The following is a 21682-nucleotide window of genomic DNA, read 5'->3' on the forward strand; positions in this document are numbered from 1 at the left end:
GAGTATACAAGCAGCATTGGCAAAGCAAATTGGTCTTGCCTTTATAATGCAAGTGCCCACCTGTTGGTTTGCCAATGTTTATCTGTAAAGTATTGTTTAAAACAAAAAAGGGAAAGAAAAGAATGAAAATACTGGAGGAAAGGCAAACCCATATCCTGTGGTACCTCAAAACTATACATTGAATTTTATGTTTTCAATCTTTATTACTGTTATGGTATAGTTTTCGCATAGTTTTCACTCAAGAAACGCTGAACAGAATTGAGTAAGAATTAGGAGGTGTCATAATGTAAAAGGAAGCACTTGCTGGGGCCTAATGCCTGGTTACTCATTGGTAATCTTCATTACTCCGAGTCCTGGTCTTTCCGTTCCATTCCTTACGCATGAGCAGTTTGCCTGCTCCACAAACACTATTACCTAGCTGAGGTCAAAATACTTCCACCAATATAGGCTATGGAGAACTCGGGTTTTTTAGAAGTTCAGGGAGATACTGGGCGCACAGCATACGTTAGTGTAGAGAATGGTTAGGTCTGGGTGCAAATAGGTGAGGGGAAAAGGCCCTAAACCCCTCTTAAGAGTGTGCAGGGCACACGCTCGATAAATACAGAACAAATACCAAATGCACACCAATATACAGTACAGAAAGAGATGTCTCAATGGGCATAAATTAGTACAAGTGACAAAGTTCAGAACAAAAGAGGGGAAGCGAAGTAGTGCGATTCCTCTTTAATTGTATGGATGGCCAGCCGACACGTGTTTCGTCGTCAAGCGGTAACAATGCTTGCACGACTCATCAGGGCTGTAACGCGATGGGTTAGGACCATAGGTCGCTAAGCCGGTGATACTTCCGACCCGGCCCCTGCTCGAGACCAGGTTGACGCTCGTCGGTGGTTGTGGCTCCAGAATTCAAGGGTCATGTAGTTTGGGCGACGCTTTGTGTTCAAGAAACAGTGCTCCAGGCGATTCTGGTATATGAAATGCCACAAACGAAATACAACAAAGCCTCTGCTTTCGTGGTGCTGGAATGACTGGGTAGGACGATCCGTAGTGATAGTTAAGGTTCTTGTGATCAGCGTTACAGCCCTGATGAGTCGTGCAAGCATTGTTACCGCTTGACGACGAAACACGTGTCGGCTGGCCATCCATACAATTAAAGAGGAATCGCACTACTTCGCTTCCCCTCTTTTGTTCTGAACTTTGTCACTTGTACTAATTTATGCCCATTGAGACATCTCTTTCTGTACTGTATATTGGTGTGCATTTGGTATTTGTTCTGTACTTCCACCAATATGGTGCTGCCTACCCAACATGCATAAAGGGGGAAGCATGTCACTAGGACATCCTGAGAATACCAATGAAACTTATAAGAAAGAAAAACAAAAAACTAAATCACCATAGACAGAAACCAGAGAGGGAGGGACAGGCTCAGGAATGGAATGGTAAAACTAGGCATTGGAGTAATGAAGATTACTGGTGAGTAAACCGGCGTTACCTCCTTGTCCGTCTTCCGGTCCCATTCCTTACACATGAGCCCATACCCAAGTGCATGGTGATCCATACAGAAACTCAGGATGTCGCAACATACACGAAAGGCGATGTAGAAAATAGCACAAACCCCAGCTCATGTACTGCCGACAAAACATCAGTGCCAAACCGGTGGACATAGCAGCAGTCCTCAACCAAAGACGGTAGTGGGAAACCAAAGTGTGGGGATAAGTCCACGAAGGAGCAGTACAAATGGCATGCAGTGACGCCCCCAAAACAATGCCAAGGACGAGGAAAACAACACTCAACGAGCCAGAAGGAACAAAGAAGGTACAAGACCCCACCCACAGATACCACAGGCAACCCATAGGGAAGCTGCCGCCCAAATGCAGGCAAACAACACATCCAGAGAACGGAGAGCCACAACCTACAGAGAAGATGTGGCAGGAGAAAACACCAGAAGGACAAAATCCTCAAGAGCAATTGAAACCTGGGGTGCAAAGTAGGACCGGGCAACGCCAGAAGCACCAATGGAAGACCCCGGATGGGGACTGGAGCAATACAAATCAGCAAAAAGCGAGCCACCAATGGAGATAAAGAAGACACCATGGAGCCCCTGGAGACCAGAATGGAGACCCATCGGGACTGAAGAGATGAGATCGACAGACCCAACAGAAAACCTCACAGGAAACAGGAGACAGACAAGTACCCCTACACCAAGTGCCAAAGCTCCACCAAAGACGACTGCAAGATGCCAAGGTTAAAGGTCCATGAGTGAACCAGATGGTCTGAGTCACTGCAAGTAAACAACCCTGAGTCATCAGGGATAACCTCACAAGAGCCAAAGTCCCAGGCGGAGGCGCAGAAGAGAGGATGGACAGAAAAGTGGAGCTAGCTGCGAAGGTGGGTGTTTCGGATCCCACAAATGCAGACAAACATTCAAACCCTCAAGAAGGGGAATCCACGGTCTCGAGACCAGTACGGAACAAGCAGAAGAACTGCTGTCAAAACCACCAAAATCCCCCAAGGACCCAGGAAAGCAAGGACGAAGAAAGCATTGAAAGCCCAGGCAAGCCCAGGCCCAGGAAATCCGGCCGCAAGCAGAGGGAGAAGGCCAATTCATTTGAGGCAAACAGACCCAGCCAGGGAAGACCGAGCCAGGAGAGAAATGGCCGAAAGAGAAGGGGCACACCCAGTCCAAAAGAAACCACAGGCCCCTTCACCACCCCCAAAGCAAGACTGCAGAGAGAGACAGGAGACACCTCAAGGCTCACAAATCCAACAATCCCCTGGAGAAAATAGAAAATAGAGATCAGTACATTTCCCTCTGCCAGTCGACCGAGGCACGACGACCTGGACGGTTGACCGACCACAAATAGCACCGGGCCAAAGGAGAGGAGCGAAACAAAGACAGTGCCTACCACAACACCATCAAACCGCACCAGTATGAAGATTGGAGATCCCAGAAAGGGAGCATCAGCCAAGGGCTCAGGAATCTCCAAGAGTGTCTCTCCCCCTGGCACACGCTTCGGTCTGCAAGACCACTGAGGGAGAAAGAGTGAGCCCCAGGGGGAGCGAGAGGCAACAGTCATCACCAGAGAAACCCCCTACCTCCGGGGGCCCAGGAATGAAAGCCTCTGATCCATGAGAAGCCGGAAACCAGGGAACAAATGGAGATGGTCCCTGGAGAGTGCGGGAAGTGCAGAGGCTATCTCTCCCAGATTGGGCAGTCAAAGACGGGCAGACACCCAAGGTTGGGATAGAACCCAGGACATATGGTGGAAAAGACAGGAAAGCGCCCCAATATATATCAGAGCCAGTGGGGCCAAAAGGGTCGGCAAAACGATGGCGTCAACAAAAAGCCAAAAAAGAAGCACCTTGAAAAGGCAGGAGCTTGAGCCCACAGAAAATCGAATAAACAGCAGATCAGCCAGATGGATGGGAATACATAGGCAGGCATCCAACAGGACGAGGGATGCGAGGATGCACTCCACAGGAGCTGTGAGTACAGTGTAGACTGAACTGAACCGCACGACCATGCTCCGTATCTGGGATCAAACAAAAAGGAAGGGAGCCAACAACCCCCCCTTGACGACACATATAAGAACCATGGCACCTGGGCTTCCATCTGAATACACACCCCTTGATCCCCGACAGAGAGAAGGACATGAAAGTTCGAACCAGAGTCAATGTCTACCAGACAGAAAAAGGAGAGACTACCCCTGCACCAAACCCATCGCAGGAGGGGCAAATCCAACTGAGGACCTTTGGGGAGGGCATTTGGGCACAGACACCACTGCACGTCATGCCAAACCTGGTGTGCGAGTGGACCCAATGCCGGAGACACCACCAATGGGAAAACAGCTGCAAACACATCCACAGGAAAACACTGTGACAGAAATCAAGGGAAAAAGGAATTGTCCACCACCTGCCAAACATGCGACAGCATCCATACAACACATGTGTAAGCGCAAAGTGCACATACACCCAGAAGGGCACCATGCGGGCGAAACAACAGAAGTGTATCACAAACCAACTTAATGGGACTCATAATAGTGACCACAAAAGAACGAAAGGCTGAGGGGACCCGCAGGGATAAGAACACAGGACCATAAGGCTAAATGCAGGGCGCTACAGGGATCGCATAAGTACACCACGTCTCCAGACTTGGTCGAACAGAAGAATAGAAGGGCACACACTCAGGCACAATCTGATCGAAATGATTGACAAATGTTTATAGTGACATAGCACAAAGGAACTTGTTAAATCAATCCCCAGAAGGGTGAAATGCTAAGTGGGCTTATTAATAGTTGAACCTGTGGCCATGAGTTGAAGCGCTAGTCACTGGAGTGGATGGATCAGTCCTCAGAACCACCAGACCAAGCCTCCCATGGCTCCATTGTAGCAACAGCCACAAACCAACAACCATGACCAAGAGTGACCCATATGACAAAACATGAGGTACCATAGGCTACTTCCTGTGCTATACCATAGGATGGCATCCGGAGAGGTCAAACGGGGGGAGGAGCCAACCTAATGAAATACCCAAATGACATGCGGGGGGAACAAATCAGGCCACAGCAAACCCAACCCTCTCGCCACAAAGACCGTTTTGCGAGTCCCGGCGAGAGGGATACAACCAACATGCCAATGACAGTAGAGCAAACAGTATGTGGAGTTCCAAAAGCACGGTCCACCAATGCCAAGTACATCGGGCAGGAGACTCCAATGTGCCAAACTTGGAGTTCCCAGGCCTGGCGCTCTAAAGCAGAGAAGTATGGGCCGGAGAAACTGAAAAGAGCACAACAGCACCGTGCAAGAGGTGCGCCGGGCTCGCCCGCCGAAGAAGTATGCTACCGGCGGGAGCGATTAGGCATGAGCATCGCACAAAAAGCGCATACCCACAGAAGACTCCATCTAGCAAGCCTGGCCCGCTATAGCATGGCGAAGGATACAACAGAGCTAATGCTCCGTGTTAGACCTGGCATCATTGGGGTGAGTCTCCCTTCCATTTTGACGGATTGCCTCCTCTGTTTTGATATGTTTTTGCTGGTTATATGCTTTGGGCATTGTGCCTCTGCTATTCAGTGCCACAGTGCAAGTGCTCCCTATGTTAAATTGATTTACTAATTGGTGATTCCATGATTGGGTTATTTGATTTACTTGTCAGCCCCTAGTACAATGCATCATGTGGGCCCAGGGCTTGTAAATCAAATGCTGCTGGTGGGCTTACAGCATTGTTTGTGCCACCCACAGAAGCAGCATGTAAAGTGTGTCTCAGGCCTGCCATTGCAAGGCCTGTGTGCAGTCCAGTACAGCCATGTCAACTTGGCCAAGTGCACCCACTTGCCAGTCTCTAAACCTTCCCTTTTCTTCATGTCAGACACCCCTATGGTAGGCCCAAGGGCAGGGTGCATTGTAAGTATAAGGTAGGACATGCCCTGCTGTGTGTGGCATGTCCTAATAGTGAAATCAGCCATTTTCGTTTTTCACTATTGCAAGGCTACCTGTTCTCCATAGGCTAGAATGGGCAGTTAGATTATTACATTCTTATAATCCTAACTGACTCAGGGAACATGGTAGAAATTCGAATTTAGTATGCCCGAACTCTGAATAATAAAATATATCTTTTAGTAAAGTTGGTTATAATATTCTGTGTTTGAAAATACCACTTTTAGAAAGTAGGTATTTTCTGGCCTAACTTCCCAGGCCTGCCTCTGGTAGGTTGTGTATTCCTTGTCTGGGTTTGTGAGTGACAGGGCTGGGCGATTCCAGGAGACAGGCTGGGGCAGCCCAGTGGTGAATAGGGAGATCTGCATCTAGATGGGAGGGAGGAATTGCACCTGGGACCTGAATAGGGCTGGGCCTTCCCTCTACAATGCTGGCTCCACCTCCTGTGGCTTGTCTGATGTCTCTGCCCTGCGCTGTGAAAGGAGAGAAGGAATCTTGTCAACAAAGTGCTCCAGGGCTGTGCCTTCCCTCCCCTGTGCTGGCTCCACCTTCTGTGGGGCGGCTGATGTCTCTGCCCTGCACAGTGAAAGGAAGGAGAGAGTCATGTAAACAAAGTGCTCAGGAACTGGTTTGGACTAGGCAGAGGCTTCCCTGCCTTCAGAGAACAAAGGATTTTGGGGTATAAATATTGGGACCGGGGCCCAAGAACTTTAGATCACTTCTGGAACAAGAAACTTTTTGCCAAGGAGAAGAACCAAGGAAGCTGCAGGAGTTTTACTGCCCCTCTGCCAGTGTGCTGTTTGCTGGGTTGGCCTGCAGTGGTTGTTTCATTGCCAAGGAAAGGAGAAGGAACTTTTTAAGGACTTTCATCGTCTACAGAATATTCTAAAAGGGCTTGAACTGGGCTTGCCTCCTGCTGAAGTCTCAGGGACAAAAGACTTCATCTCCAGCTCCCCCTGTGAATTTCCTTGCTGGGAATTCTATCTACAGACATTTGCGTGTCACTGGGAGCTGGAAGCACGACGCATCGAGAGGAAGTGTGTCGCCGCCGCAGCTAAAATCGTCGCATTGCCAGAGAAGCGAGCCTTTGCTGCATTTCCCTGGAAGCGTGTGTTCATCGAAGCTGCCTGCTGTTGCATCACCGTAGAAGCATGACGCCATCGAGAGAGTCGCCACCGCATCACCGGAGAAGCGCGTCGCAGGGCCTGTCATGGCTCCAAAGTACAGAGTTGTCGCAAGGCTGCCAGGGCCCCTGCGCATCATCATCACAGCGTCATTGCATCGTCGCATCAAGGGCGCCATCTTCTCGCATCGCAACTGGATCATCGCATCGCATCAAGGCGCCTTCTTGCCACCGCAATGGGCCCGCAGGCCGAGAATCTACGCATCACCTCCTCGCCGGTAAGGATTACGACGCATCCCCTACTCTGCGAAAGCATTGAGGCACGACGCATCACTTCCCCTGGATCATGGAACCAACGCATTTCCCCTTTTGCAAGCCTTTTGTTTACTTTGCGTTACGCATCCATGTACTTTTTGAGAACTTTGTCGCATTTATCATCAACTTGAACTACCGGTAAGTAACTTTTATCATCTTTAAAGCAATCTTAAGTGTAGTATTGTGGATTTTTGTCGTTGGTGGTCTTGTGTTAAGTCCATATAAAGAATACTTATTTTTATAAAACCTGTGTTGTGTTCATCTGTAGTATTTTTCACTGTATTACTGTGTATATTCAAAAATGCTTAACACCCTGCCGCTGAGATAAGCTTGTCTGCTCGTGCCAAGCTACCAAGGGGGTGAGCAGGGGTTATTAAGGAGTGTAATCCCCTTATCCTGACTTAAAAGTAAGGGTCCCTATTTGGACAAAGGTGAATACCATTGCCAACTAGAGACCCCCAGATCTAACACTCCTGCAGAGAGGCTAGCTGCTACTGTGGAGCAAACAATGCCCACCAAACCAGGAGCCCAGGCAGGAAAAGAGCCACAAACCCCAGTCTGTAGCGGCTCCATAAGGAAAATGGAACTGCCCACCCGCAGGGACGAGAATGGGCATAGGATGCTCAGCGCCGCAGCCCAGAAACATGGACCAACACCTTCTGTGCAGGGCAGCCAGGTCCCCTATAAACAGACTGCTAAAAAAGCAAGTCACATGAGAGACAAAGACATGTAAACAAAAACCATGATCAACTTACCGAACGTCGCTAGGCAACACACATGCAGTACAGAAATAAAAGAACAGGATGTCATAGTGACATGCCTCCCCTTTATGCATGCTGTAAAGCAGCACCATATTGGGGGAAGTATTTGACCTCAGCTAGGTAATAGTTTCTGTGGAGCAGGAAAACTGCTCATGGGTAAGGAATGGGGCGAGAAGAAGGACAAGGAGGTGATTTACTTTCCACTGGTTTCAGAAATGTGTGCGAAGCATGTCGACAAAAACAAACTTGTTGAGGGGTTACTATCATTAGGTCCCACTCTCTAGACAGGAAGTGCTTTTCCCTTATCTGTCTTCACACTTGATTGACTACATGGTGTCCTTTAAAACCTGAGGTAACCACAACATTGAATAGGCTTTTTTATCCCTGGAAGGGTATTCCTATCAAAGTGTTGAATTAGGAAATCCCCTTACCAGTTTTAACTTCACACATAACACCCCACTTTAGAAATAACCCCCCTCACTTGCATTCATCCATACGGCAACCCCGAAAAAGATCTCCGCCAGAGCGACCTTTCGGGTGACCTGTTGGGCATTGCAGCGCTGGCCCAACAAGGAGCAACGCCTGATGATGAAGCATGACATCCTCCAGGAGATGTATGAGGGCAACATGAACAGTTTTGTTGACTGCCCACTCCCGTCACCCTAGCAGAGGCACACTCAACAATTGTGAGACTTTGTGCTATTCTCACTCTTCAACTTCACCAAGGAACACAAGCCCTTTGTTTATCTTTTGTATTGATCACTAGGACCATGTGCCTCTGGACCTCCTAAATTAGCTCCCTGTCCCCCTCCTCTGAATCCCTTTTCTCTCTGAAAGGGTTTCTGTTTTTTTCTACTCAGTTGCAGGCTTTTTGTTCTCTATGTGGTGCAAAATTGGAGGATTACAGTACTCCTTTTTAAAATAAGAAATTTGCTTTTTTAATATATGCTTGTTTTAGATTAATTATATATTTATTAATGTACTACGCACTTTCCTGAATTAACTTTATGTTCTTGGTTTAGCTCCAACACACCATTCATTCGGATGCTCAGAATGTAAAACATGTGTTTACCCATTAATGTGATTGTTAATTATTGAGGAACTTTCGATCTATTTTTTTTAAAAACTCGTGTGATCACTGTGTACTGTACTTTTTAGGTCATTCTGACCGAAATAAAGTTTATATGAACTGAACTGGTTTCTGTTTTGAAACGTCTTCTGTGGTAGCCCAGAGACCAGATGTATGAGACTACAGGATAAGTGTCATGCTAAGTACATCTTCTGCCTCATGTAGCAGATAGTCTATCTCCCAGTGCTGTAAAAGCGTTTGTATGGCAAAGCGGGTGCTTTCAAGCAAAATGTAGAATGCAGGAGACAAATCAAAAACAACACAAAGTCAGTTACCCTTCAGGAAAAATACCCATGTTAAAACTACCATCAGCCTAAACTCCCAAACCTGCTTTCATGGTCACCCAACGACAACCTTATAACTCACCCAGACATCTGGAGGATACACAGTTCACCGTATGCACTATGCAAGACTCGCGTTGAATGAAAAAACCTCCAGAAACAAATTCTGGTAAAAACAAGTACTCTTGGGGAATCAAAACGAAATAAAACGTGAAATGTAAATAGGGTCTGCATTGCGGACGTGGATTACCTTAAGGGTTTTTTACAACATTGTTTAGAAAAGGTTTTTCCTGTGAAGCTAAGGGTATGAATGTAGGATATGTTAGCGACCCTTGTCCCTTAGTTTTGTAATCGCTGCCGACCAACCACACTTAAAGCCCCGATGACATTCCCGCCCAGAAAGGGTCATTGACACCTGCTTTGGTAGAGTCTCTGCACACACAGGGTCACAGATCTCTGCTCCTCTGCCCCACAAACACTCTCAGAGTCCCTGGCAAACGTTTACTTGGGGGCAGAAACACCACCTTACTCGGGCCATTGACACCCTCACTTTAGAGGCTCTGGCACGAGGTCTCTTAGACAGGGTTACCGCCACATCTCATTACTCAGACAGCTCCTCCACCGCATTCATGCTTAGAGCCACTGACACCCCCTCGATCAGAGGGGTCCCTGACACGCTCACTCATTGCGGCTCACTCACTGAGGCGAGACATCCGAACTCACATTTCACACGTTTAGCTAGGGGCATTGGTATCACCTGACACACACCCGCTGAGGGTCACCGGCATGCCCCCACTGTCTCGCAGACACTGTATGGTGCACAAACTGGCTGTAAGAGTGGGGTGGGGGTTCCAACAATCAGACTGGCATACATTGTTAAAATACATTATACAACAAGCATGAGAAGGGCGCACGGGCAGTGTCAGTGGGCACTAATTGAGAGAAAACACGAGTAAAATAACCAACATTTTTTAGGACAGAGAGGAAGAGTGTGTGTGCGTTTTAGTCTGTGTGTATGTAAACATTCCTGGTGAAGTCCAACAGACAATACCCGACGGGTAGCATCTGTACCCAGCTTTTAATCACAAACTACATCTGCCCCACCCCCCTCCGCCCCCTCCCCGACACACACACACAAGCTAAGCCCCTGCACACCATCCTCGACTCAAGCTCGCACATGATGGGATTTTTGGCGAGGGGAAGAAAAAGAAACAGGAAGAAAGTATTAAAAGGAAGTACTCCGTCACCTTATATCTAATACAATAAAGTACGAGAGAAACGAAACAAAAGACTTTTCTTTGTGGGAGGACGGGAGCGGGGAGGGAGTTTGAGTTGGACTCAGTAGGGGGAGCAGCCAGGGAGGTCCGCAGCCGGGCCGCGGTTGTTGTCCACGGTTTGTGAGTCACGGCCTCCGTAACAGACAAGTTGAGACAACCCCGCGGCGCCCGCCCCCACGCCAAGGTAACTCGCTGTCCCAGCACAGAGTAATCCTGGCTCGAGGGGGCTAAAATCTGGCGTGAAGGAGGGGAGCCCGGCTGAGGTGTGAGGTTGAGACCGCGGTTTCCCCTCTGTGCTCCTCACGCGCGGTTTCCTGACACGGTACCTGGAGCCCTTACTACCCTGTACGGGCGGCTGCATGATGCTTGGCCTACCGGAGAGCCTTGCCTACATCCCGTACCTGTTGGTCATCTGGTCCGGAGCTGCCTTCATCATAACCTATGTGACGTCGGTGAGCCTTGGCCACGTGGAGCCGCTGGTGCCCTATATCAGGTGAGACCCCCGCAGCCTCCCTCAGTCGGGTGAGGGGTTAACGCGTCATGCTGCCTGCCAGCTGCCACTGTCTAAGAAGTTCACTCATGATGGTCACTGGCACTATTACTGCTGACCATGGGAGCTGGCTTCACCAGATTAGTGGTCGGACCCATCTCTGGTCCTGTGGGAGGCTATGGGAATAAGACTTGAGTTTGTCTGCACACCCCTCAGATCCTTTGTATTTTGTTGTCCGACAGGAAGTGATGTCAACTCTTCACTTCAAATGTTCTAGATTTATTTTACAGCACATTCGAGCTGCACACGTTATATATACTGAATATGCATGTTAACATTTGGGAATTACACAATGCACCATATCATATATAAACCACAAATTCATGTCAACCAGCTAATTCGTCTTTGCAAAGCAGCAGTGAATGGTACATGTATTTGTAATGGATAAAATAAAGTGCAATGGAGAAGGAGTTTAGTTTTCCATTGAAGGATTTCAAAGTTAGTGATCACATTCCATTTTTATTAGTGCTATAAAAATATATATATATGCTTTCTTCCTTCGTTAGTGGTATACAAAAGCATAAATTAGACTAGATGCTATCACACTTACAACTGTGTAAATAACTTAAGTAGTTTGGCCTATCCTAGCGCCACTTGTCTTTTCTACATATTTGTGTAAATAACTTTGAATAGAAAGTTTCCTATCATAATGCCATATGTACATTTTCCACATATTAAGATATATGTAGTATTGGGCCTCTGCAAAACATAATACTCTTCCCCAAGAAATGAAAATCCCTGCAAGAGCTAGGCTCATATCAACCCATCATGCTAATGAATAGTGACTCTACGATTTATTCAAAAGCACTTGCAATGAGACTATCGGGGGATTATTAGCAATGTTGTGTCACCCAAGTAGCATGGGTTCATTCCTGGCCAGGGGACAACGGATCATATTCGAAGGGCCCTCAGTCTGTTTGATGCATCGGCAGTTACTGGGGACCCAATGGCCTTAATTCTGTTGGATGTGGTAGAGGCATTCAATAGGGTCTCCTGGGCGTACGTCTGGACAATCATGGGTAGATGAGTATAGGGCCAGTGCACGTACAAGCTATGAAAAAATTATATCAGAATCTGAGAGGTAGAATCTCATTGATGGGTGGGTATTCCGATGTACTGGGGGATACAACGGAGAACAAGGCAGGGACGTCCGTGCTCCCCACTACTGTTTACTTTATACATTGAACCACTGATAAGGAGGATAGAAAATAATATAAAAATCTTACATTTAACAGCACAACTTCAAGCACGTTGATAGATTATACTTTAGTATCCCTCTCATTCTTCAGCAAGATCACAGGCTTCAGGATCGTGGCCCAAGATCAAAGCGATCACTTGCCACAAGAAATTTCTACAAGACTATCTAGAACATCATTAGATATGCCAGTAGAGGACCCTGAGTCTATTTACACAAACAATTTCAGGAGGATAAAAATTAAAACTAATCATCCAGAGGATCTATTATCAACAGCAAAGGCAATATGGGAGCAACAGGAACAGATAGACTTAAACGAAAATATGATAGCATACTGGGAATACCTAACCAAAACATTGGGAGAAGTGAATAGGATAAGTGCTACCCCAGCTTCAATGACAAGCAGTTTGCAAGTTCGCCAGGATAACCAATTTCTAAATTTCAATACTTCAAACCTTCGTAAGCTCAAGATGCGATAAAAAGTTAATACTTAATCTTCGGCGTACAGGTCAAGATCCCATTTTACAAAGGGAGTTATCGTAACTAAAAGCAAAAAAGAAAAAAGAAATCTGGCAGGCAAAAAGGGAAAGGATGATAACCTGTGGGCAAGGCTATTGCACGATTCTAAGACGAACAACAGCGCAAGATTTTGGTGAACAATAAATAGCTTAGCCAACCAGAATGTGCAAAGAGTAAATTCCCACTTGTCGGAAGAAGCCTGGGCCTCGCATCTGCACCAACACTTTAACGCTCCACGGAGGCTGATCCTCAGAAATATGCTAGAGGCATCCTATCCACATTTAAATGAGCCAACTGGAAACGGTCCTCTCTCATTCATGACTACACAGATTAAGAATAGGATAGCCAAGGGCAAGAGGGATGGTGCTCCGGGCCCCAATGGGATTCCACTGATTCTATTCAAAATGGACCTGGAATACTGGGCTTCCATCGCTGTATGGCCAAATAGCAGGAGGAGTCATCATCCCGGACTCCTGGCGGGGTTCAATCATATCCCCAATTTATAAGAAAGAGGACTAGAACTTAGCAAAGAGTTATAGGCTTGTGGCCTTAATTGACATTGAGGCGAAATATTTCGCTGGCCTCCTTCTGGACGACCTCACTGCCTGGGCCTGGGCCGAAGATCAATCTATTATACCAATCAACCAAACAGGCTTCTGCAAGGGCATGGGGACAACCTATTGGTAGATAGGGCTAGGATAGCAACACTTCCTCTATTCATGTGCTTCATCGACTATTCGTCAGCTTTTGACAGAATCGATAGAAGTAAACTCTGGTACAAACTCAAGGAAATGAAATTACCATCTGCTCTCCTAAACCAGTTAATACTCCTTCATACAAATACGTGGGTCCAAGTAAAGCTAGTGGATGGAAAGTACTTGTCCAGGAAAATTTCAACAACCATGGGGCTTAAACAGGGGTGCGTACTGGCACCCACTCTCTTTAACTTATTTATGTCTGACCTTTCGTCAGAACTGGATATTTGCAATTCTCATCCGCCTAAGCTGGGTGGGCTTTCACTTTCCAACCTCTTGTACGTAGACAAACTCGTACTGGTCAGACAGACCCCCATCAGTTTCCAACGCTTATTGGGCACAACTAGTCCTTATTCAATATTTAATGGATTAACCATTAACCATGACAAAACGAAGGTGATGAGGATACATCTGAAGAAGGAAACCTCCAAATACTGCTGGCATATGGCAGACAGTCCAATTGAAGTAGTTGACCGATACAAGTATCTAGGTGTGATCATGGATAACAAGGGGACTTTTAATTTACAAAAAGAAGCAATTAAAAGAAGAGGCAACTCGATCGCGGTGGCCATAAAATCGCCGGCCCTAGCCTTATCCCACTGCTACGAGTCTGGCAAGCGAAACTCATCCTGGCAATCTCTTATCGGAGTGAGTGTCTGAGGGGAAGAGATGCACTGACTTTGGACAGAACTTTCTCAAGAGCTGCCAGAATAATATTCAATTTACCAAAGTACGTCTCGCCAGCTTAAATAAGGCTAGAATTCGGCATGCAAAGTCAAGAAATAGGCTGCAAAGGAGCCTATGCTAAGACCTGGTATAGGATAATAAAATCTGAAGCAGGCACACTGAACACACATTTATGGATTGAAATACATCTAAAGAGGGAGTGTGCTGCAAGGTCTTATTTGACAGCATCAATAGATCGTCTGGGACTCAAGGAACTCTGGGCCTCCTCAGGGTCATATCATTGTTTTAAACAAATTGGTAACAAAACAGTGAAAAAGCTATCACTACTTGAAGACAAGGCGACACTTACAGAAAGAGTCCAAGGATGGTTTGTGGTTCACAGCTATGATAAATCCTCTCCACAACCTTACATAGGCACGGGCTTCGATAGGAGGAAGAAAGAAAAATATCTTCATTTTCGACTGGGTATTTTACCGTCTTTACTGCATCTTCCCATGTGGAAGCGACTCCAGGGTCAGTCATTATGCCGCATATGTGAGGATGCTAACGAAAGTGTATTACACATACTATGTATATGCAGAAATTTACAGGCCAAACGGCGACAGTTACTAAAGCCACTCTTTGTAAGTGAGCGGATAAGAACCTGCAGACAAGCTGTGAAGGCATGTTTCGGAGGTGGAGATGTACAACTAGCGTGTCACTTTGTTCAATTCATGGAAGCAGCAGGGGCAAAAGCTCTTGCGATAACCAACCAGACTGCTTAATCTTGGCATCACATGGCCCCTTGAAGCTAACAGCAAATATTCTTCCATTGCTGTCAACAATTAACTGACGACGGAACAGTCCCTCTCTCATTGAAAACTGAGCCTCACTTTTCTTAACTTATGGTCTGTGTAAATATTTACTGACAACTGCTCTGTGTATGTTAATATAATTCATGAAAGCTTTTATATGTTTTATTTAAATGGTTTTAGAATATGAATTCTGCTGCTATTACATTTTTTACACGGAAATTGTAAAGGTTTTAATTAACCAAACAATAAAAATATTACTTACTTACTTACATTTAACAGTTCCATGGGTGGGATACTAAAATCCACACATATGCTGACGATGTAGCTGTTGTTACACCACATCCTGAGGTGGCAATGATAGAAATAGAGAAAGAGGCCAGTTAATTTAGTAGGTTTTCTGGTTATTGCTAAATAAGGATAAAACTCAATTATCAACAGAAATGTGCAATATGAGGATCGACGAGTTGTTGAGGGGCGACCTATTTGGAAGTTAACATTGTAGCTGAAGTAGAAAAAATAGTCAAGACCAGCCTAGACCCTCTAATTAAGAAAACAAAAGTGGATTAGGGTCAAATCAATAACTTACAGTTGTCTCTGATAGGGAGAAGCAATGCAGTCAAAATGCTTTTTTTACCTAAAATTCTTTACTTTTTTATTTAGGGCTATCCCCCTCGAGGTAAGGTACTCATGGTTTAAAACGATAGATGGGATGATTTCAAGATTTTTGTGGGCCTATACTAAGCCTAGAAGGGCTTTGAAAAACCTGACTCTTAATTGAGACTGAGGGTGTTGGGCAGTCCCCAATTGTAGACTGCATTATTGGGTTACTGTTGTGCAACAGGGGGCTAATTTGTTTCCGGACGAAAGAGGAGGACGTGGTCAACAAGAACTACTTCCCTACACCTTATTAGTTGTTGCATGGGGTGTTTGTTATGGGAGCTAGAATTTGGCTATTTCAAAAGAGTAAGATTTAAGACTCTTCAATGTGCATATAAAATTTGGTTGGTAGTCCGGAGAAGGTTGGGCATCGGTTGGGTTAATTACTACACCCCTATCCAAAATAACCCTATTTTATCAGAAATCTTTAGGGACTCCCACGTGAGACGTTGGAAAGAGCAAGGCCGTTTTAAGCTAGGGGATTTTTTCTACGAATATGTATGGGCTAGATTTGAGACTCCTAAACGGAATTTTAATCTGGGACCTAATGAATTTTTAAAGTATTTACAGATTCGTGATTTACTTAGGAAGAAAGAGAGCTGCTGTTATATTTTTTAGGGAAGAGTTTGTGGATATAATAATATGGAGACAGACCTCCATAGGGTCTTTATATCTGGTTCTCAACAGTCTGATGTCCGATGACATTGATAAACATGATAGATGGTGGCAAATAAGGTGCTGACAGGGAAGGGAGATTTTGGTGATTCTTTGGATCGTGCTCCTTCTATATTAGTTTCCATGAATTTACAAGCCCAGCATTTTAAAACAATCTTTAGGCTATATTATACTCCAGTTCGAATTGCGGAATGGGCGAATCTTTTGGGGCACATTGCCCCCGGTGCAATCTCCATGGCGCTGATCAGTTGCATATATTTGCATAATGCTTGGCTTTGGGGGGGCTGATAGGGAAAATATTCAATTTTCTAGGGAAAAAGCTAGGACTAAATATTGTAATGACTCCTCAACTTATATTATTGGGGGTTCGCAAGGAAGTAGTTCCAAACAGCGTACAGGCATTTATGTTTGTAGCAATGACAGTATAGCGATGTCTTGGTTGGATCAAACCCCCTAGGTTTCATGAATGGCTTGTCCAGCTCTTATCTATGTATCATATTGAAATAGCAGGGTTTGCACAAAAAGGTACTGCGGCTAAGAAAAGAGGGTTAATCTTGTGGGCACAGATACATGACAGGATCTTAGGGATGTGAGTGACCTAGAGAATGGGGAGAGGTTTGCCGCATGGGTTTTATCTATCTAAATTGCACATCACACTTTACTGGATGAAGTGTATATTGGTTATTATCTTTGTTGATGTGGTTTATTGTCCAACAGCAAGGCTCCCTACTTTGTTGTAGGCTGATTCGGAAGGCTAGTTGCATCGTCCTCAAGCCTGGTCCCAAGAATGACAAGCAATGGGCAAAGGCAGTAGTTCACACCTTTGGAACCTATTCGTTTTGCTAATCGTTCCTGCTGATCCTAGTTGGAACCCTTCTCAAGCAGCAACCACAATTCTTCTTATTGTGAGGGACAGATGAGGTCCCAATTGTGAAATCCCTTAGTACGACCGAGGGTGCCTAACTTTTCTGATACCCACAGCTTGGTAGCCATAGTCAAGGTGACAGTCCATTCCAGTTTTCGCTGGACCGTATGCCATAGTTTAACCGAGTGGTTGGTGGGCCCTGTAAGGGGATACCTGCCGGGCCTAGAATACAATGCAGCCTCAAAATTACCGCCCGGTAGGAGCCAACGGTCCATTGCAAAACCTGGATCGGCGCCGTCTGCGTACGTGCCATAATTAATGGCCGAGAGGTGGGCGGCCCAGTAATATTTCCGAATGTCCGGGAGAGCAATACCCCCGTCGAACCAGCCCAGGGTGAGTTTCTGAAGGGAGATGCGAGGCACCCCCATCCATAGTAGCTCTCGTAGTATTGACTCAATAGACGCAAAATAGGATTGTGGAACCAAATCAGGATGGTTCTGTAGGGCATATAAAAATCTTGGCAAAGCCATCATTTTAAAGAGCGATGCCCGTCCAAGGAGAGAGAGCGGTAACTTCCTCCACGAAGCAGAGTCCCGCCTGAAGCGTTGCAGTGGGGGCAGGAGATTATGTTCATATCTAGCGGTCTTATCTTTGGAAATTAAAATCCCCAGATAGCGGAACCCATCCGTGGCGGTTGTAATAGGACAGTTCTGAGGGGCCACCGGAGGGTCTCCATGTAAGACATACATAACTGACTTGCCCCAATTAATACTATATCCCGAGTTTCTTCCGAAACTTGTAAAAATATCCATAGCTACAATAAGTGATCTACGAGGTCGCGAGAGGTAAAGCAGGATGTCGTCCGCATACACCAAAATCCTGTCCTCCCACCCATCAGTCCAGCGGAGCCCTTTCAGGGAAAGGTTCCTGCCTGATCCAGGCCGCAAGCGGTTCTAGGGATAAGGTGAACAAAAGAGGGGACAGGGGGCACCCTTGTCGCGTCCCCCTCTCCAGAGTGAAAACTTCGGAGAGCTTGTTGTTGACTGTCAACTGGGCCAAAGGCTCAGCGTAGAGGAGACAAACCCATCTCATGAACTCAGGGCCGAAGCCCAGCTTCTGGGGACCGCCATCATATATGGCCATTCCAGAGTGTCAAAAGCCATTGTGGCATCGAGCGATACCACTACTGCGTCTTCCCTAAGAGTGTGGCAGCGCCCTAGAACTCCATGTATGCGGCGAAGATTAAGTGCAGTGTTGTGACAGGGCATAAAACCCCATTGATCCGGATGGACCAGCGTCTGAAGGACAGGCCTAAGCTGGTTAGCCAGCACTTTGGCCAAAATCTTTGGCTCCGCATTGAGCAGCGAAATAGGTCTATATGAAGCGCATGCGTCTCTTGGCTTGCCGTCTTTGGGGATGGCCACTATGGTGGCTATGCGCTGGTCACGCGGTTGCTGACCCCAATCCCTGCTTTCCTCGAACATTTGCCTCAAATAAGGGCTGATAGTGTCAGCTTTGAGCTTAAAAAGCTCAATAGGCAGACCATTTGGATCGAGAGCTTTTCCCAAACGAAGGTCACTGATAGCGCGACTCACCTCCTCGGTGGTGAGTGGCGCTTCAAGGGTCTCACGTTCCTCCTCCGTCAGGGTTGGCAATCGGATGTCCACCAGCAAGTCAGTGGAGTCCTCCTTTGGCCTGTCCGACCCCCTGCTATAGACCTACCGGTAGTGCAGTTCAAACTCCCGGATAATATCAGCTGGTTCTATGCCAATGGCCCCCGACTCAGTTCTAAGCTCCGTTACCACTTTTTGCATCTGCTGTTTCCTATCAAGCCAAGCTATCAGCTTGCCCGCCTTATCTCCCTGATCGTATATCCTCCCTTCCTTGTCCCTGATGACATTTTTGGCGGCATCAGTGGCCAGCGCTCTATATTCCGCGCTCTTGAGCTGCATCTGATGGGTCGCCCCGGGTCAGCGCCGCCGCTTCCAATACCTGAAGGTCTGTCGCAAGTTGGACCAATTGAGCTTCACGCTCCTTGCGGCGACCAGCGATCGCCGAGTGGGCTTCCCCTCGGATTACCATTTTGAAGGCCTCCCATAGCGCCATCGCGGAGTCTACTGTACCGTCGTTTTCAGCGAAATAACGGGTAATGGCCAGAGTCAGCGTCTTCCTTGTGTCTTCATTACGGAGGTACCATGCATTAATCGGTGCTATGCTACCTACCCTTCTTTCGCCCAAGGTGAGATGTACCAGCACTGGGGAGTGATCTGAAATGCCTCTTGCCAAGTGCGTGGACTCTTGCACGGTAGTGCCCTGCCGCATGGGTGCTAAGATGTAGTCAATGCGGGAGAAGGAGCGGTGTGGGCCCGAGAAAAAGGTGTATTGGGTGTCTTGTGGGTGTTTAAATCGCCATAGGTCAGTGAGGCCAAATGTGTAGATGAAATCCGCCAGCCATGTGTGGCCCGATGGCAGAACCATCGGGGGTGCCTATCCAGATTGCCAGAGGCCAGTGCATTGAAATCACCCCCCACTACCAGTTGCCCATCCGGGAGGGACAGAAGCAACTGCCCTAAGTCTTGATACGATTGAGTCTGCAGCCCAGGCGGGACATAGGTGGAAACCAGGCTCACCCCACGGCCCTCCCATTTACCTGAAATAGCAACATAGCGGCCTAGAGGGTCTAATTCTGTGCTGTCTACTACCAACAGCAAATTGCGACGTACCATGAGGCCTACCCCGCGGGACACCGAGGTGAACCCAGCATGTGCCACAAGCGAGTACCCACACCTGTTAAGAGCGTGGCAGGAGTTGCCCAGTAAGTGGGTCTCCCGGAGGAGCACAACATCAGGCCCGTGTCTTTTGATAAATTGCATCACAATAGTTCTCTTAAGCTTATCCCCAAGCCCGTTGATGTTCCAACTCATGACCATGAGGCTCTTATCCCACCTCATTCTGGTAAGTATTCCTTCCCGCTACTGACTTCACAGGGTTCCAGGCACAGTGTACATCTATAAATACAGATATCTGTCGTGACCTCACCAAACAATCCCCAACTTCTCACCCTCCCTTCCCCTCCAAGCTTCCCCCCCCCCAACACCCCAACCCTCCAACTGGTCCCTCTCCACCCCCCTCCCTGCTGCCCTGCTCCATAGGCTCAAAACTACCCACATCCCCAATTAGCAGGGTGCCTATCGACCTACCCCAAGGAAAGAAAAACTAGCACAGAACTCTCCCTGCCTTCCCTCCTATCAGTACCTTCCCTGTTCGGTACGTGGACCAGCCCCAACTCAAGCCGCCACCCTCCTCCCCCCCCATCCCGAAAAATAATGAACACAGAGTGAACCATCATCACCTGACCCCCCCACCCCAACACCCCACAGGAGTCCGATCATCTCCTAACGTAGTTCCGCGGTCGGAACGGGCCATATTGCCACCCTTAAGGGTTCTACGGATCGCTAGCACAGTATAGCCTGGAAGGGGACATCTAAAACTGTAAAAGTACCCCCTCTGGATGCGAAGAAGAAATGTCTGACCCCTTCCCTAACAGTAGGACCCTGGAGGCCAACAGGCCCGCCCCTTCGGTTCACAACACATAGTACTTTACTGTATCAGTGGGAATCAGCAACAGTCTCGCCGCCGTCAGTGCTCCGTCACCTCCACAGAGGCCCCATGGCCAGGACTCGCCGATCTCGATCTCCAAGAGCGTTGGCTCTGTGCATCCACCTCCAACCTTCCGACCGTTGATGCCGGCAAAGCAGCTTGAGTGTCCCTCCAGTTCTCGCCCTCCGAGCGATCCCGGGCTCGCGGTGACTGCCTATCGATCCAGTCTTGCACGTCCGCCGGCGAAGTGAAGAACAAGGACTTGCCACCAGAGAGGACCTTCAACTTGGCCGGGAAGAACATCATGTACTTGATCCCTCTCTCACGCAACGCTGCCTTCACACCCAGAAAGGAACGCCTTTCCTTTTGCACCTGAATAGTAAAGTCCGGGAAAAAACGTATTGTGGCATTTTCATATTGTAAGTCTCTGGCCTGCCTAGCCGTCTGCAGGATGGCGTCCCTGTCCCTATAGTTCAAGATTTTTGCTATGATTGTCCTGGGCGGAGCTCCCGGTTTGGGTTTACGGACATGAGCTCGATGAGCACGCTCAACTGTGAAGAATTTCGACAGACGTTTAGGTTTAAGGTGAATGAGGATCAGGTTTTCAAGAAATAGTTCAACACTGGGCCCCTCAAGTTCCTCCGGAAGTCCTACCATTCGAATGTTGCTCCTGCGGGCCCTCCCTTCTTGATCCTCCAGCCGCATGGACATCTGTCGGTGCTGGTGCACCAGTTAGTTGCCCCGCTCTTCCATTGCCTTAAACGCAGTCTGGAGCTCGCGGATGTCAGCCTCGTTAGTCTTGGCTTTCTCTGAGGTCTTGTTGAGGTCCGCCCGTAGTAGATTCACCTCTATGGAGACCTTGTCGATCTTGGTTTCTAACGTGGCGCCAAGCGTCTGGATGACGTACAAGATGGAGGTCAAGGAAGGTTCTTTTTTCCCAGGTTGCTCGCCCGTGGCGCCGTCCGCCTGCGGTGCTCCCCTCTGCACCGTGTACTTGTCCAACTTGTTGGACTGCGAGGCCGTCGTCTGCTTCGGCCTCATGGTTGCAAAGTGGTTCCACTCCCAG

The 21682-nt window shown here is 47.5% G+C and overlaps 1 protein-coding gene across 1 annotated transcript in view; it reads left to right on the plus strand.

The window, feature by feature from the left end:
* The first annotated feature begins 10331 nt into the window (after nt 1–10331).
* The window catches only part of DRAM1 (DNA damage regulated autophagy modulator 1), a 266057-nt gene continuing 254706 nt past the window's right edge, over nt 10332–21682 (plus strand). Inside the window, exon 1 of the mRNA XM_078674633.1 lies at nt 10332–10812. Coding sequence (XP_078530759.1) covers nt 10679–10812 — 134 coding nt within the window. The 5' untranslated portion in view covers nt 10332–10678. The remainder of the gene's footprint in view (nt 10813–21682) is intronic.

Source organism: Lissotriton helveticus, chromosome 1_1 (genome assembly GCF_964261635.1).
Source record: "Lissotriton helveticus chromosome 1_1, aLisHel1.1, whole genome shotgun sequence".
Classification (NCBI taxonomy): Eukaryota; Metazoa; Chordata; class Amphibia; order Caudata; family Salamandridae; genus Lissotriton; species Lissotriton helveticus.